Source organism: Geotrypetes seraphini, chromosome 1 (genome assembly GCF_902459505.1).
Source record: "Geotrypetes seraphini chromosome 1, aGeoSer1.1, whole genome shotgun sequence".
NCBI classification, from domain to species: Eukaryota; Metazoa; Chordata; class Amphibia; order Gymnophiona; family Dermophiidae; genus Geotrypetes; species Geotrypetes seraphini.
This window is the reverse complement of record NC_047084.1, coordinates 29,985,181-30,002,926: the sequence shown is the minus strand read 5'-3', so window position 1 is coordinate 30,002,926 and position 17,746 is coordinate 29,985,181. Positions and strand designations below refer to the sequence as shown.

Genomic DNA, 17,746 nt, shown 5'->3' with positions numbered 1-17,746 from the left:
CCCATGGGGGGTAGGGTAAGTTAGGGAGGTGGTGGGTGTCAGGCCTGAGGTAGGTAGGAATCAAACCTTATTATGAGGAAATGCTGTTTAAAAATTACAAATAGAAATATGCCAAATTTAAATTGTTGTGCAAAATTCCTGCAGTACTATGCTGGAGAACAGAAGGCGCTAAATGAGCCAGCCTGATGTTTCTCTCTAATCCCTCCCATTTCTTCTATACTTTCAACAAAACAGTGTTATAAAACTTTTGTCTCTCCGAGTCCTACCTTCAATGAAGTATAAGGATGAGGTAATCCAACTCTCTTCAAATAAGAGAACAGACCAGTCATGTTTCCGGTCTGAGTGGTGACTCATGCGGGAGCCCTTTCCTGCTGGATTAGAATATCATCCTTTGAGTTCTATTTCAACCCCCCAAAAAGCTCCTCACAGGATGTCAATGTCCTCTTAAATCATTCTACACATGCCTCCATGTGTGTTTACAATGACTCACATAAAACAAAGCTCCCCCCAATGTGCTTTTTTCTCACCATGCTTGGTGCAGAGCAGCAACATCACCGGCTACAGCCTTCAAAATATTCATTTGACCTGCTTCAAGATTCTATTACGCCTTTAGTCTTATCCTAGTTCCTCCTTTTTTGCTCAGATCTATTTAATTTCACATAGTTTCTTACATGTTTGGAATGCAAAAGGTATGTATCTTATTCTGCTTTCCGAGTCCACTCTTCAGCTGATCATGTATTCACACTTAATAGGTACCTGTGATATGCTTGCATAGAGCTCTGTGAAAGATTGGTATAACAGTCAACTAACAATGATTTTACGTATCTGTAAATTGATGAAAGTGCTTTAAGTAGGGGAAGTACTAATTTATTTTCAAGAATGAAGATCAGAATGAAAAAGATGGATCTGAATATTAAATGCCAACTGATAGATCAAAGCTTCACAGTTTTTTTTGCAATTAAACATCTGTTAAATTGAAGCAACACGGCAAATGTGAAAATGACAGCATTAAACTATACAGATTGCCAAGCTAACAATCGCCAAAAAAAGAAAAAGTGTATATTGTTGATCATTATAATGCAATTTTGTTTTTAACTTTTTATTCAATTATATTGTGTACATAAATATTGGATTCTACTGGACAATCTACCACTCTTACAAAGAGCGCAGCTAGGTTTGGACAATTTCCTGGAAGAAGTGTTCGCATTTCTTTCATAAGTTAATGCTACTGTGGCACAGCAAAAGGGGTATGTTACTCTCTTTTTGCCCTATTTTGTGAAGCAGTATTGTATATGGGCAGGGGGAGTTTACTATGGGTGCTTGTCATATTGAATACTGAACTTTGGGCTACTGTTATTTGTAAGATGTGAAGTTAGAGGCTGACGGAAACAGATTTTTCCAGGTTTGGTCAAAACCGAAACTGGCACAGAAACATCTAAACACTTTTGGCTGAAGCAGAAACTGTAGCTGAAACTCATTACCTGGGTTCAGCCGAAACCAAAAATGAAGATTGGTTGCCAATGAGGCCCACTAGGGATTGTCAGAGCTTGCAGTCAATAGCCCCCTGCTAAATCCACAGGAGATTATTAGCCTACAGTCCCAGGAACTGCAAGAACAGGCTGACAACTGGGAGATCCATTTAAAAAAAAGACTTCTCAACAAGTCTGGCATATTTAGATTCTTAAGTCAATGCAAATATTAAATAGCCTCTTTGACAGGAACTTTGCAAGAACTTATAATAATAAAAAAAAAAATCTTGATTACAGAACTGTGCACAAATAGCAAGAGAAAGTAGCATTGATGTGTTTCCCGTTTTGTATTAAGTTATAAAACTGATTAAGGACAAGCATGATATAGATTCTTACTAAAACAGAATAAAGAATCCAGACACTGATCAACACTGCAGCCATTATCCCAGCCTGATATGATTAGATTAGATTTAAAATGCATTGTTTTAAATACTTTGTATGTTGACTAAACTACTGTACTTAGAATTGTATGTGGTATATACATTTAATCATAGGTCCTGTTTTTTGAATATCCTGCACTCGGAGTCAATTTTTCTTTTCCTTGACATAATTGTTTCCAAGGTATGCACAATGGCTATTACATTTTTGGGATGGGAGCATGTAACTTTATCACGTCTGCTGCTGGCCTGTGCTTCTGGGTACTGGGTGGCAGGCGGTAATGAACCCACACACTTTTTGTTGGTGCTGTGGGGCTCTGGTCAGGCCGAGGGTGTGGGCAACTGACCGATTTTGGCCTGCTGGCCTGGTCTCAGGACTTGACTGGGGGCATTGCTGGCCCACTGTTGTGTAGGTAGCTAGTAAACGAGGGAGAGTAGGGGGCCATTCTCTGGGCCGGGCTTCTACCAGTGTGTCTCAGTGTAGTGTTGGTGGCTCGGCATGTCCTCGGCCCAGTGTCACACATCACTGCATCCCCCCAGCTGACTCTGGATGCAGCACCGCCCACGGCCACAGCGGGGGCTGGGTAAATTACCTTGGAGGGCTGTATCCAGCCCGTGGGCCGTAGTTTGAGGACCCCTGTTCTACCATTTCTCCCTCTCCTCTACCATATGAAAGATTTCTCCCTCTCACCCCTCTATCTTTGTTTCTTCTCTCTCTTCCTCCACCCCCCAAAAATTCTTCCTCTACCCCCATGTGCAGCATCTTTCCTCCCCTCCCATCCCCCTGAGCAGCAGCTTTCTTCCTCGTTCACCCATCTCCCTGTGCAGCAGCATCCCACCGATCCTCCCACCGTGATACTCAACATACTTCCGAGGTCTCCAGCAGCAGTGCTGTGAACAGGCTGCTTTGTGACCTGCCCCGCTAGGGTTTCCCTCTGTTGCATCACCGATTACATCATCAGTGATGCGACAGAGGGAAGGCCACAGCGAGGAAGGCCGTGAAGCAGCCCATTCAGAGCACTGCCGCCACTGCTGTTTTAGGAGGCCTTGGAGGTATGTCAGGTCTCACTAGGGTGGGGTTCACTGAATCTGTGAGTCCGATTTTCTGACAATGAATCAATTCACCGAAGAGAACTGGCGAATCGGGCAGCACTACTGAGCACTCATACACCCCTAAATTTCATTTTGTCATTTCCATGCACCTACCGAGTGAGTATTGATGATTTCCTCTATGGAGATGTATATAACAGGTTTGCTAAGAGTCACCAAATCTGAGAATTCATCGATATTGAATTTCTCCTCTGGCTCAGGAACTTCACAAGCCGCTTGGAAATATTTCCTGGGGGTGGGTGGGAGGAAGAAGGGACAAAAAAGAAATATTTGCATATTAGTTTGTGAGCTCTAGGAAGAATAGTAAGAAGCAGGATGTTAGTACAGTACGGATATTTTACCATCAGAAAATTATTTGACCTCTGTGTGCTACTTGCTCTTCCCATGGCCTCTCCAACACAAATCTCTTTCTCATTGTGTCAGGATGAGGAGGAAGCATCTAGTAGAATACCAGGGAAGTATTCTTTTAAAAATCTCCTTCCTACCGTGACTCAATCACAAGGCATTAGTTCATATTACAATGCTGATGATACTCAGTTATTGGGAACAGTGAACCCCTTTGCACAGGGATCTTTTCATGGTGAATAACTGAATGCAGGTAACTCCTAAGGGAGAGTCTATGTAACTGTGCAGTGCAGAATTCTCCTTCTCTTGCTCTGCAGAATTCTCTCATCCCCTTCATCTGCAATGACAGCACAGCAGGAGGCGGAGGACGTGAACTACTGCACATTGGATCACTTCTTCCTCCTCTGTTGGCTTAGCACCTATAACTCGTTAACCAGGGTGCTGTAAATAAGTCAGCACAGTTCACAGAAACAGTCCAGTCTAAGCCAGCAGAGGAGGAGGAAGTAACCTGATATGCAAGAGTTCACTTCCTTCTCCTACTGCTGTGTGATCCCTGTAGGGGAGAGGGAGAGAGCAGATGATGCAGATGAATGTGCGCTAGGGAAGATCAAAGGGGCTATGGAGATGGAGTGGGGGGGCAAAGCAAGATAAATGTGCCATGGGATAGGTTAGGGGGGGGGGAGTAGAGCAAGGTGAATGTATTACTATTGCTACTACTTAGTTTAGCTTATTGGTTTTCCTCCCAGGATAGCCCAGACAGGTTACACAAGTACATTCACAATCAGTTAGCAGACATTAGTACTGTATATCCACATTACGATAATACATAGGATATTATTAACATAAGTAAAAAGAGGTAACTAATTAATAGATATCGGACAATACTAGTTTAACTAAATAGAGTATTTGGATCAAGATCCATATGCTTAACACCGTTATGCTTCAATGGGATATAAAGAGAAACAATGATGTCAAGCTGTGGTCTTAGGGTGTAAACTGATTGCTGAAAAGGACTGTTTTTATTGCTTTCCAGAAGGACAACAGGTTGTCTACTGATCTGATGTGGAGAGGCAGTTGATTCCATAGTTTGGTCACTTTATGGGACTATACAAGCTTATGAGCACCTTCCAATGGAGAAGTGTCGCTGGAGAAATACAGAATTGTTTTTTTGCTGTGAACGAAGTGGCTGTTTTTTGTGATAATTTGGAAGCTTTGCAGTCATATAGTGGGGGGACCGTAAAATGGATGCGCTTGAAAGCAATCACAAGAATTTTGAATATACCTTGCTTTTTGATTGAAAGCCAGTATACTTCAGCCGATGAGGCAGATATATGATCAAAAGGGCCGAGACTTTTCAGAAACCTCAGAGCTGCGTTTTTGTACCATAAGTACAGCCATTACAGTAATCCTTGCATGACAGAACAAAGGTGTATAGTAGCTGAGTGAAGTTATCTTCAGAGAAGTATTTTTGAAGTTTTATTAGCTGGCACATATAGTAAAAGGAAGTAGCTACTACTTTGGAGAAATGGGATAATAAAGTCAAATTTACATCTAATGTGATGCTCAGACTGTGTAACTGGTCTTTGAATTCTAGTGTGATCACGTCCGATTTCAGAGATAGACAAGTAAACTGACAGGTGTCTCTGAGTGCCCATAGTAATTCTGTTTTTGTAGAGTTTAGTTGCAACTTGTTAGTGGACACTCAGGCTTTGATCTCTGATAGACATAGCATAAGTTTACCACCTACATGTCATGGGATATGCCTAGTGGAATATACAGTTGGATATCATCCACAAATGAGTAAGTGTGGATGCCATATTTTGAGGCAATCTTCATAACTGGTCAGACATATAGGTTAAAAAGCAGTGGTGACAGCAATGCTCCTTGGGGAACTGCATATTTTATTAATCCTGGCTTCGAAAGCCTGGAGTTCATTGGTACGCACTGTTGCTGTTGATCTAGAAAAGACAAACCACAACAGTGTTTTACCATCAATCCCTATATCAGCTAATCCAGATAATAGGCTATTGTGATCCACTGTATCAAAGGCAGCAGTCAAGTCAGGACAAGTAGTACATCTTCGCCTTTATACATATAGTTCCAGAATTCATCCATTATATCATAAAAGACTATTTCAGTACTGTGAAATCTTCTGAAACCCGACTGATGCCTAGGCATTGCATTTTGGTTTTTGACAAATTCAACTAGTAGTTTTAGGATTATTTTCTTTAAGATCTTGGATCACAATGGCAGATTAGACATTGGCCTTGCCTCACCAATTTGCTTGACTTCATTGAAGGTTGTGAACAAACATGTGGATAAAGGCGAGCTTGTTGATGTAGTGTATCTAGATTTCCACAAAGCTTTAGACAAAGTTCCTCATGAGATGCTCCTGAGAAAATTAGTGTCATAGAATAGGAGCAGTGGTGTAGCGAGGGTGAGAGGCGCCCAGGGCAGTGGCATCCCTCCCCTGCCCTTGTCTCTGCTCCCCCACCTTCACACTCTCCTTTCCTGCACCTCCAGCTGTGCACATGCAGCTTCCCTTCCTTCACACCTCTGTAATGTTCCTGGTGGGAGCAGCAACCCCCAAGCTGCTGTCACGCAAGTGTCAGCTCTTCTTCTGATGTCACTTCCTAGGCACAGGTTCAGGAAGTGATGTCAGGGGAAGAGCTGACGCTGGCACAACAGCAGCTTGGGGGTTGCTGCTTGCGCAAGGAACATTATAGAGGTATGGGGGGGGGGAAGAAAGCAGTGAGTAGGCACAGAAGCATCCATCTGCAGACCAGACATATCCCAGGAGGTATGCCGTCTGCCTGGTGCCAAAATCCAAGATGTTACGGAGAGATTGCCAAGACTCATCAAGCCTGATGACTATTATCCGATGCTGCTCATCCATGTTGGCCCTAATGATACTGCCAAGTACCCATGTCCTCATGTATCTATAAAATCCTTCCCCCCCAATCCAGCACCTACCCTTTCTTGTAACTTTAAGTCACTTCCCCAATCCATGTCCAATATCTCCCTTCAGTGTCCCTATATTCCCTCCAGGTCCAGCTTCTTAGATCTCTCCTCCTTCCTCGGATTCAACATCTCTCCTCACTCTTCCCTCCACCCCTCCCTCTGTCTCCAGGTCCAATGTCTCCCACTTTTCTCCCCCCACCTGTCCCTCTGTCAAGTGTCCAACATCCCTCCCTTTGCTCCCAGATCTAACATCTCTCCCTCTTTTCCTTCCATATCCCTCACCTCTGCTCCTGGGTTCAATATATTTTCCTTCCCTTCCCCTCTGTGTGCAACATCTCTCCTCTCTTCCTTCCCCCCTCTCCTCCCAGGCTCTCAACCACCCTCTCCAACCATAGATCTAGCATAACTGTTGGTGACTAAATATGGAAAGGACACAGCATTCTGTAAATTGTGTGCATAAATAGTACTGCCCATACCCCTCCTGTGCTCCACCCATATTAAAGCCTTCTTTCATTTACACACTATTCCACTTAGGGGGACCCTTATGAAACTTAGTCGCTCTGCTACTACTTACATGTATTTTTTAAAATTCATTTTATATCCTGTCCTCCCCAAAGATATCAGAACGGGTTACAAAGTAATGTACAGAATACTTGGACAAAATGAGTTACATAGTAATAATTAGTCAAACAGGTGACAGTGATATTTGCATAATACAGTTTGTATTTCTTAAATTAATATTCACAGATCCTAAATTAACCTTCACATTCTAAGTTAACATTCACAGGTAATATAGTTTTAGTATTTTAGGTGAAAATGCTGGTATTCTGTACATTTATGCATGCAAGTAGCGCCCAGTTTTAAAATTGTGTTTCGCATGAGCAACATAGAAAAGTCTTTCCAGTTGGGATCTGCCTCTAGAATTAAGAACGACAACTTCTATTTTTCAGTTTAGGAACAGTAAAAATATATTTATTTCAAAAAGCATTTGTTAAAGAAGTCACTGAAATTACATAGGCAGATAATTTGTTGATTTTTTTTTTTCTGCTGATTAGTCTGAGACTTTAGTTTGGTAGTTGTATAACTAAATTGTTTTCATTTGTATGGTTTTATTTTGTATCTGATAAGTTATGTAGGTTTTATTGTAATCCGCTTAGACTGAATGGCTAACATGGGATATAAGTTTGACAAACAAATTCTTCCAGGTGTCCCAGCCTGGTCACTATCAGAGACACGATGCTGGCCTCAATAAACCACTGATCAGAACCAGCATGATATTTCTTACAATTCTGCATTTAGTTCTCAAAAACCATAGATCTGCCACCACCACAAAGCCTTTCTCACCTGAACTTCTGGTATGTTTGGGATAAGTAATTGTTCATAGAGGCAAGGTGTGCGTTTTCACCCTCAAACAGTTTGTTGGATGCAGCATGCTGTAGGACCTTCGCCACAGAGCCTAGATTCCTTCGCTGGTCTGAATGTATCTGACCTCCAGCCGTCATATCAATGATATCAAACCCATCAGGAGCAACAATAGCTGGGTTCATGAAACGGTAGTACAGGAGATTCCCCACAATCTAAACGAAAGAGAGACATTTTTAATTTTGCATGTATGTACACTTATTTGGGAACAGATGTCAATTGAGAGCAAGCATTTGTGTGCTAGAAGAGGTCATCATAGAAGTTATTTTATAGAGGTATGGGGTATCTATGTTGTCTTAATAAAACTATCAACTCGGTTCTGAATTTCCAGTTCTGTTCGGATGTTTTTTGCTATCAAGATTGTTTTTATAAAGCTGGTCCTTTTTTGTACTTTTTGCGCAAGTGAAAACAGAAATCAAAATTTTACCTTTAAGAGCTCATCCTCTGTTGCATCGGGAAATTTTTCATGGAGTGAGTTCTTTAAGACTTTGGCCACGTACCTCATGCCATAACTACACAAAACACAGAGGATGAGACAACAGAGAAAGATTAAGAAAAACCTTTAAACCTGCTACTACTATTTAGCATTTCTATAGCGCTGAAGAGCGTATGCAGCGCTATACATTTAATATTCAATAGACGGTCCCTGCTCAGAAGAGCTTACAATCTAATTTGGACAGACAGGGCTTCTTAGGATTGGGGAGTTTATGGTAGAAGGAATGATACAATGGGTACAGTGAGTGGGAGTTAAAAGTTGAAAGCAGCTTCAAAGAAGTTGGCTTTTAGTTTGGATTTGAATACTGCTAGAGACGGAGTATGACGTATTGACACTGGCAGCCTGTTCCAGGCATACGACATACAAGCTAAGAAACAGGAAATCCCAATATAACAGGCATTTTTTTTTAAACTTATGCTTGTTAGTTAAGAGTACAGGAAGCAGAGAACAAAGAGCTATGAATAAGTAAGCCATTTGCACACACAGTGGCAATAACCAGGCATTCATCCTACTCAACAGTATGACAATCGCGCGGACTAATGCCTACAAGTCAGGCACGGTTTGGTGCTATTTATAGAATCAGGTCCCTTGGGCTATGCAGTTTGATATCTACCCTCTATTCTCCATTAAACCAAAGAAATTGCTAAGGACCTAGATTCATAGATATGGACTGAGAGAAAAGCCTCGATGCAATAGCACCTGATCATGAGGGCTTTGCCCTTGACCAAAAGCTTTTGAAAGTGGGAAATTAAAGTAATAGTATTTTTCTGTTTCCACCTCAGGAATAATGAACATTTAAATTAAAAGTAACCAGCAAGATGTTCTGGCATTAGTTTTTAGAAATAGCAATTTATTAATTTGAAAGCAATTATTTGAACAAATACATGATAGAATTAAGAGGGTGCTATTTCTGGTTGTCAGCATGGGATTGTGTATTTGGAATAGAAGCGCAGGATTCTGTGCCATGGAAATTCTGTTTGCTCCTCTCAATCAACCATCTCTGCTCTCACCCAGAGATCCAACACTAGTCACCACAGTCACAATTCTGTACCTCTCCACCACTATCTTATCTTCCCCTAGGCCAGGGGTGTCCAACCTTTTGGCTTCCCTGGGCCGCATTGACCGAAAAAAATGTTTCTGGAACCGCGCAAATGCTGCAGCAACACAGAGGAGGGGAACCGGCAAGACGGTAAACATCCGGGGGCAGCAGAGGAAAACACTGCATCACCCTCGACCAGGGCTGCACAAAATACTTAACAGGGCCACATGCGGCCCTTGGACCGCAGGTTGGACACCCCTGCCCTAGGCCTTATCAATCCAACTCCACATTTTCTAAGTTACTCTTGAATCAGCCAGCATATTTTACTCCATATCTCATCCAATCTAATCTCAGTTTTCATAGGAAGTGGAATGTTTGTTTGGGGGGGCTCAAAAGCTCCACCCAGGCCCTGCCACAACTCTGCTCCTGACCATGCCCCCATAAGAATAATAATTGTATTACCAATTTTTCCATATATATATATGGAAAAATTCACGTGAACTCTCAGGCCTTGAGCATGCGCACATGCTCAAGGCCCAGCACAGGAGGCAGATCTTCGGGCACCGGCAGGACATGCTGGTGCTGGTGCCGGTGCGGAGGCTACACTGAAGTAAGAAGAGAGTTTGGGTGGGTTGGGGGACCTCAGGTTGCGGCGGGGGGTGCCGGATTGCAGGAGGGAGGGTGCCGGTTAGCGGGGGGGGCGCTCACAAATCGAGGTGCGCTTGGTTTCTGAGGTGCCGATTTTGCAAATGTTTTGCTCGTCTTGCAAAACACTCGCAAACCGTTGCACTCGTAAACCGAGGTACCACTGTACACTGTATGCTTCTCAACATCATTTCCAACCAGAACACCTGGCCTCCTGTTCTAATATGCTAACCTACATTCATGATCCCAACTTCAATTCTCTCCAACTTTTTATTTCATAAGAACTTAAGAATAGCTTTATTAGGTCAGACCAATGGTCCATCAAGCCCTTTAGCCCGTTCTCACAGTGACCAATCCAGGTCACTAGAACCTGGCCAAAACCCAATGAGTAGCAACATTCCATGATTCAGGGTAAGCAGTGGCTTCCCCCATGTCTTTCTCAATTACAGATTATGGACTTTTCCTCCAAGAAATTGCCCAAACCTTTCTTAAAACCAGCTATGCTATCCTCTCTTACCACAACCTCTGGCAATGCGTTCCAGAGCTTAACTATTCTCCGAGTGAAAAAATATTTCCTTCTATTGGTTTTAAAAGTATTTCCCTGTAACTTCGAGTATCCTCTAGTCTTTGTAATTTTTCACAGAGTGAAAAATCGATCCACTTGTACCCGTTCTACTCCACTCAGGATTTTGTAGACTTCAATCATATCTCCCTTCAGCTGTCTCTTTTCCAAGCTGAAGAGCCCTAACCTTTTTAGTTTTTCCTCATATGAGGGGAGTTCCATCCCCTTTATCATCTTGGTCGCTCTTCTTTGAACCTTTTCTAGTGCCGCTATATCTTTCTTGAGATAAGACGACAAGAATTAAATTGAATACTCCAGGTGAGGTCGCACCATGGAGCGAGATACAGAGGCATTACCGTATTTTCACGCATATAACGCGCGCGTTATACGCGATTTTACCTACCGCGCATACCCCTCGCGCGTTATATGCGTGAGCGCGGTATACCAAAGTTTTAAAACATAGTTCCCACCCCGCCCGACGCCCGATTCACCCCCCCAGCAGGACCGCTCGCACCCCCACCCCGAACGACCGCTCGCACGCGCTCCCATCCGCACCCGCATCCACGATCGGAGCAAGAGGGAGCCCAAGCCCTCTTGCCCGGCCGACTCCCCGACGTCCGATACATCCCCCCCCCCCCGGCAGGACCACTCGCACCCCCACCCCGAACGACCGCCGACTTCCCGACAATATCGGGCCAGAAGGGAGCCCAAACCCTCCTGGCCACGGCGACCCCCTAACCCCACCCCGCACTACATTACGGGCAGGAGGGATCCCAGGCCCTCCTGCCCTCGACGCAAACCCCCCTCCCCCCCAAGAACCTCCGACCGCCTCCCAGCCGACCCGCGATCCCCCTGGCGACCCCCACGACCCCCCCACCCCCCTTCCCCGTACCTTTGGTAGTTGGGCCAGAAGGGAGCCCAAACCCTCCTGGCCACGGCGACCCCCTAACCCCACCCCGCACTACATTACGGGCAGGAGGGATCCCAGGCCCTCCTGCCCTCGACGCAAACCCCCCTCCCCCCCAAGAACCTCCGACCGCCCCCCAGCCGACCCGCGATCCCCCTGGCGACCCCCACGACCCCCCCACCCCCCTTCCCCGTACCTTTAGTAGTTGGCCGGACAGACGGGAGCCAAACCCGCCTGTCCGGCAGGCAGCCAACGAAGGAATGAGGCCGGATTGGCCCATCCATCCTAAAGCTCCGCCTACTGGTGGGGTCTAAGGCGCGTGGGCCAATCAGAATAGGCCCTGGAGCCTTAGGTCCCACCTGGGGGCGCGGCCTGAGGCACATGGGCCCAACCCGACCATGTGCCTCAGGCCGCGCCCCCAGGTGGGACCTAAGGCTCCAGGGCCTATTCTGATTGGCCCACGCGCCTTAGGCCCCACCAGTAGGCGGAGCTTTAGGATGGATGGGCCAATCCGGCCTCATTCCTTCGTTGGCTGCCTGCCGGACAGGCGGGTTTGGCTCCCGTCTGTCCGGCCAACTACTAAAGGTACGGGGAAGGGGGGTGGGGGGGTCGTGGGGGTCGCCAGGGGGATCGCGGGTCGGCTGGGGGGCGGTCGGAGGTTCTTGGGGGGGAGGGGGGTTTGCGTCGAGGGCAGGAGGGCCTGGGATCCCTCCTGCCCGTAATGTAGTGCGGGGTGGGGTTAGGGGGTCGCCGTGGCCAGGAGGGTTTGGGCTCCCTTCTGGCCCAACTACCAAAAGTACGGGGAAGGGGGGTGGGGGGGTCGTGGGGGTCGCCAGGGGGATCGCGGGTCGGCTGGGGGGCGGTCGGAGGTTCTTGGGGGGGAGGGGGGTTTGCGTCGAGGGCAGGAGGGCCTGGGATCCCTCCTGCCCGTAATGTAGTGCGGGGTGGGGTTAGGGGGTCGCCGTGGCCAGGAGGGTTTGGGCTCCCTTCTGGCCCAACTACCAAAGGTACGGGGAAGGGGGGTGGGGGGGTCGTGGGGGTCGCCAGGGGGATTCGCGGGTCGGCTGGGGGGCGGTCGGAGGTTCTTGGGGGGGAGGGGGGTTTGCGTCGAGGGCAGGAGGGCCTGGGATCCCTCCTGCCCGTAATGTAGTGCGGGGTGGGGTTAGGGGGTCGCCGTGGCCAGGAGGGTTTGGGCTCCCTTCTGGCCCAACTACCAAAGGTACGGGGAAGGGGGGTGGGGGGGTCGTGGGGGTCGCCAGGGGGATCGCGGGTCGGCTGGGGGGCGGTCGGAGGTTCTTGGGGGGGAGGGGGGTTTGCGTCGAGGGCAGGAGGGCCTGGGATCCCTCCTGCCCGTAATGTAGTGCGGGGTGGGGTTAGGGGGTCGCCGTGGCCAGGAGGATTTGGGCTCCCTCCTGGCCCGATATTGTTGGGGAGTCGGCGGTCCTTCGGGGGGGGGGAGGGATGTATCGGACGTCGGGGGGGGGCATCAGGCTTTCAGGATGGGGACAGACCTTCAAGGGGGGACAGTGCACGGAAGTCAGGGGGGGTGAACGGAGAGTCGGGACAGCGCATGGAAAGTCAGGGCGGGCGAAAGGAGCGTCGGGCAGCATGCGCGGTATACCCGTGAGCGCGGTATATCAAAGTTTTTGTGCAAATCATCGTGATTTCTGCGCGCTATATTCGTGTGCGCGTTTTATACGGGTGCGTGTTATTTGCGTGAAAATACGGTATAACTTTCTAGTCTTGTTAACCATCCCTTTTTAAATAATTCCTAGCATCGTTTGCTTTTTTGGCCGCCACTGCAGCATATTGGGTGGAAGGTTTCAAAGTATTGTCTACGATGACACCCAGAGCCTTCTCTTGGGCACTAACCCCCAAGGTGGACCCTAGAATCCGGTAACTGTGATTTGGGTTATTCTTTCCAATGTGATCACTTTAAATTTGTCCACATTAAATTTCGTCTGTCACTTGGACGCCCAGTCTTCTAATTTCCTAAGGTCTGCCTGCAATGTTTCACAATTCGCATGCATTTTAAGAACTTTGAACAGTTTATTATCATCTGCAAATTTAATCACCTTTCCAGATCATTCCAGATCATTTATAAAGTTAAATAGCACTGGTCCCAGTACAGATCCTGTGGCACTCCGCTGTTTATTCTCCTCCATTGAAAAAAATAACCATTTAACCTTACCCTCTATTTTCAATCTGATAACCAATTCCTAATCCACAACTGAACTTTATCACCTATCCCATGACTCTTTAATTTTCTCAGGAGCCTCTCATGAGGAACTTTTGTCAAAAGCTTTTTGAAAATCTAGATACACTATATCAGTGGTTCCTAACCCTGTCCTGGAGGACCACCAGGCCAATCAGGTTTTCAGGATAGCCCTAATAAATATGCAAGGAGCAGATTTGCATGCCTGTCACTTCCATTATATGCAAATCTCTCTCATGCATATTCATTAAGGCTAGCCTGAAAACCCGATTAGCCTGGTGGTCCTCCAAGACAGGGTTGGGAACCACTGCACTATATCAGTTGATTCACCTTTATCCACATCTTCAAAGAAGTGAAGCAAATTGGTGAGGGAAGATTTCTCTTGGCTAAACCCATGCTGACTGTCCCATTAAATCATATTTGTCTACGTGTTCCACAATTTAATTTTTTTTATAATTGTTTCCACCATTTTGCTCAGCACTGAAGTCAGGCTTACTGGTCTGTAATTTGCCGGATCTCCACTGGAACCCTTTTTAAAAATCAGCGCAACACTGGCCACTCTCCAATCGTCAAGTACTACAGACTATTTTAGCAACAGGTTACAGATCACTAACAGCAGGTCAGCAATTTCATGCTTGAGTTCTTTTAGTACCCTGGGATGTATACCATCTGGTCTAGGTGATTTATCACTTTTTAACTTGTCGATTTGTCATAGTACATCCCTCAGATTCACCAAGATTTCTTTCAGCTCCTCCGCATCATCACCCTTGAAAACCATTTCAGGTTCCGGTAGATCTTACATCTTCTTCCGTAAATATCGAAGCAAAGAGTTCATTCAGTCTCTCTGCTATGGCTGCTATTTCGGCTGAGACCTGGCTTCCTCATCACAATTTAAACACTGTGGGCCTAATTCTATATAGGTTGCCTAAAAAATCGGCACTGACTAATAAGGTGTTAAGTTCTATTCTTTATCATATGACCTCATTCTGGAATTTATCTGGACAAGGAACACTGTTAAGTAGAAATTAAGCAGGTAACATTCCCCAACCTTTTGTCCCCTTACCCACCCTTTTTCATTTGTTTTGGAATTGTATTTAATCTAATTTTTTTTTTAGCCCCCCCCTCTCAATTGCATTTTTACATCATAATTGTTTTTAATGTTCTGTTTGTTGGATTTTTTATTTTTTCCACTTTTAATTTTTGTAAATTGCATTGGATTTGGATATTGCGAACATAGCAAATATTTTAAATAAACTTGAAACTTGAATAAACTATAAAAGCTGGCGCACTGTACAGAATCATGCTTAGTGCTGCCAGGCATCCTAACTTTAGGAGCACCATATTTATGCCAGGGTTCTCTTCACCTAAAAACCCGTACCTAAATTACGAGGTGCTTAATTCAAAAAGAGGTGCCTAATTTGAAAAAACGCCCACAATACGCCCCTAACCACACCCACTTTTAGTTAGGTCATGTTACTCCACTCTTAAAAGAAGCTCACTGGCTCCCTATCACTCACCGTATCACCTATAAAATCATCTTACTCTGCTTTAAAATTAAACAATCTCATCAACCTTCATTCCTTGACAAACTCCTGATACCTCAATGCTCCTCCCGCACTCTAAGATCCTCTGATCAAAAACTTCTTTTCATCCCCCCTCTAAAAGATTTCTATTATACTCGTAAAACAAATTTTGCTGTAACTGCCCCTACATTATGGAACTCCTTGCCACAATACCTCCGCGACGAACAACAACTTGTTAAATTTAAATCTTGTCTAAAGACTTTCTTATTTCATGACGCTTTTAACCTAACCTAGATTTTCCACTATCTATCTTCTCTCTCTTCTCTTTTATTTCTATTTTCTCTCCTCTTGCAAGCAATTACTACTACAATATGCCCTCACCTTCACGTTTTTTTCCCTCCCCACTCTTCCCTTTTCTTCTTATTAAATGTAACTTTTTCCCCTCCTCCCTTACTATCCTCACAGTCAAGTCTGTCTGGTTTTTGTCATTTATGTTCCACTTAAATATTTTATACATTCTTCCCTTTTTACTCCCTCTTTTAAATTATATTGTTAACCGGCCAGATATTTGTTTTATGGTCGGGATATTAAAAACTAATAAACTTGGAAACTTGGTGCTTTGGACTAGACACCTACTTGTTAGAAATCACATTTTTCAAGTTAGGTGCCTAACTTTCAATTAAGTCCAATTAATGGCAATTAAGAGGTGTTAAGTGCCAATTATCCATGCCAATTAAGCCTATTAACCTAGGCATCTACATTGGCTAGGCATGCCAATATAGGCGCCTAACTTTAGGCGGACTATATAGAATTTGCTAGTATATCTGTAGAGTATTACAAACATCCTTGGTAGTAGCTGAAGACTATTACTACTTTGTATGGTGCTAAATACCCGGGTACCCTATAAAGTGTTACATACATACCACCTTCATGACAATATAATACTTACGGGACCATATCCAGTGATGAAAATATTGACACAAGGACTTTGTCGGTTACTGCTCGTAAACTTTGAATAGAGGCCTCCAGCCTTCCCTTCACCTCTGAATGAGTTAAGGCTTGTTCTGTTGTTACATCGTAGGGTAGTTTGCTGCAAATTAATGAAAAAAGAATTTTGATTCATAAAGCTAAAGCTGTGTGCATCAATATAGAGAGACAGACTTCTTCAGACAAACTCATTCATTAAGAAAAGTATTCTTTCTTCAAAGTGGCTCATCACCTTTTCTCCAAATAGAGAATTACCACAGATTTTTTAATTTATTTTTGAGGTCTTTTTATTAGAAGCTCAAGTTTCAAGTTTTATTTTGGTTTGATGAATCGCTTATTTAATTTACTAAGCGAAATACAACTTTAATAAAAAGTATAGGCATGTGATAAATATACCATTTAATTTTTAAAATAATAGGTTAAACTGACAGACTTACAGACTAATAGATACATAGGTTAAGAAAGGGCAGAACTACAATTCAATCTTTTAGAAAAAAGAAGAGAACATGAATGGAAAGAACATTAGGGAGGGGAAGGCAATACATATAAAACATAAGAAGCAAAATGTACACTATGTAAAACAAATCACTTCTCAAACAAAGGCTCAAACAGGAACCTCTAATTTTTAGAGATATATAAACTCACAGATTTTTTAATTTATTTTTACAAAAAAATGGAATTATAGATATTGCTGTGAACATTTTGCGATTCTGACAGAAGTGTTTATACAAACAAATTGTATTTTAGGTCTATTTTCCCAAACGCTTGAAGTGTCTTGCACTTTTAAAATTCAGGTACCCATCATTCAACTGCAGGCTACTTTAACTCTACACATAGCTTTGATAGCGTGTAGTTTGCAAACAGATATTCAGATGGGTGGAGTCTGGGCAAAGTGTAGGCAGGGCATACACTTATAACTTATGTGCATAATGTAGAGGGGTAAAGAGTAATGTATTTGAGATGCCGCTTTTCTGAAGTACAGCCAAAGCAGTTACATTTATTATAGGTAGGGACCATAAGTTACACATGTTATCTCCTGCATTTAGGTATGAGTATTTACACCATTCCTATGGCCAGTGTAAGTGCTTGTGTCTAATGTCCAAGCCAGGCTGGAAGACTTGAACAGCGGGGCCAAAAGAATTGCCAGAATGGATTCTCTCTCCCAACATAACTGGGCTAGAGACTCCGTTCTGCGAATTCAAACAACATACATGAGAAAAAGCCATGTAATAATCAAATAAGTTTATTAATACTTCACATGCCTGGGGAAAGCCAATGCATACAATCAAAATTTCAGTGCTCTCCAAAGGGAAAAAAATCAATGACAATCAGATTTATACCCTATGTGATATCATCTGCTATAATAAAACCCTTAGCGCGCATGCGCACTTCAAACTCCGTGTTCCGTGCATCCATGCCGCACATGCGCAGTGCCTGCCTCAGCTGATTTCCTGCCTTCTGCCCCGATCTCCAATGCCAGCTGACTTCCTGCCTTCTGACTACACTGCCGCTGCCAGGACACCTCTTCTTCTCACCCCCAGACCAGCATGCGGCAGCAGCTGCGGTTTCATCAAACAGCCACGGGGCATTTGCTAGGTTGGCCCACTTCGATAATGCAAGGCGGGCCG

The 17,746-nt window shown here is 44.5% G+C and overlaps 1 protein-coding gene across 3 annotated transcripts in view; it reads right to left on the bottom strand.

Moving 5' to 3' along the window:
* IQGAP2 (IQ motif containing GTPase activating protein 2) overlaps positions 1 to 17,746 on the bottom strand; it is a 511,872-nt gene that overhangs the window by 49,630 nt on the left and 444,496 nt on the right. For all 3 annotated transcript variants that reach the window (XM_033929310.1, XM_033929312.1, XM_033929311.1), the window contains 4 exons: positions 16,081 to 16,221; positions 8,172 to 8,256; positions 7,667 to 7,899; positions 3,113 to 3,245 (listed from right to left, as the gene is read on the bottom strand). In XM_033929310.1, coding sequence (XP_033785201.1) covers positions 3,113 to 3,245; positions 7,667 to 7,899; positions 8,172 to 8,256; positions 16,081 to 16,221 — 592 coding nt within the window. The remainder of the gene's footprint in view (positions 1 to 3,112; positions 3,246 to 7,666; positions 7,900 to 8,171; positions 8,257 to 16,080; positions 16,222 to 17,746) is intronic.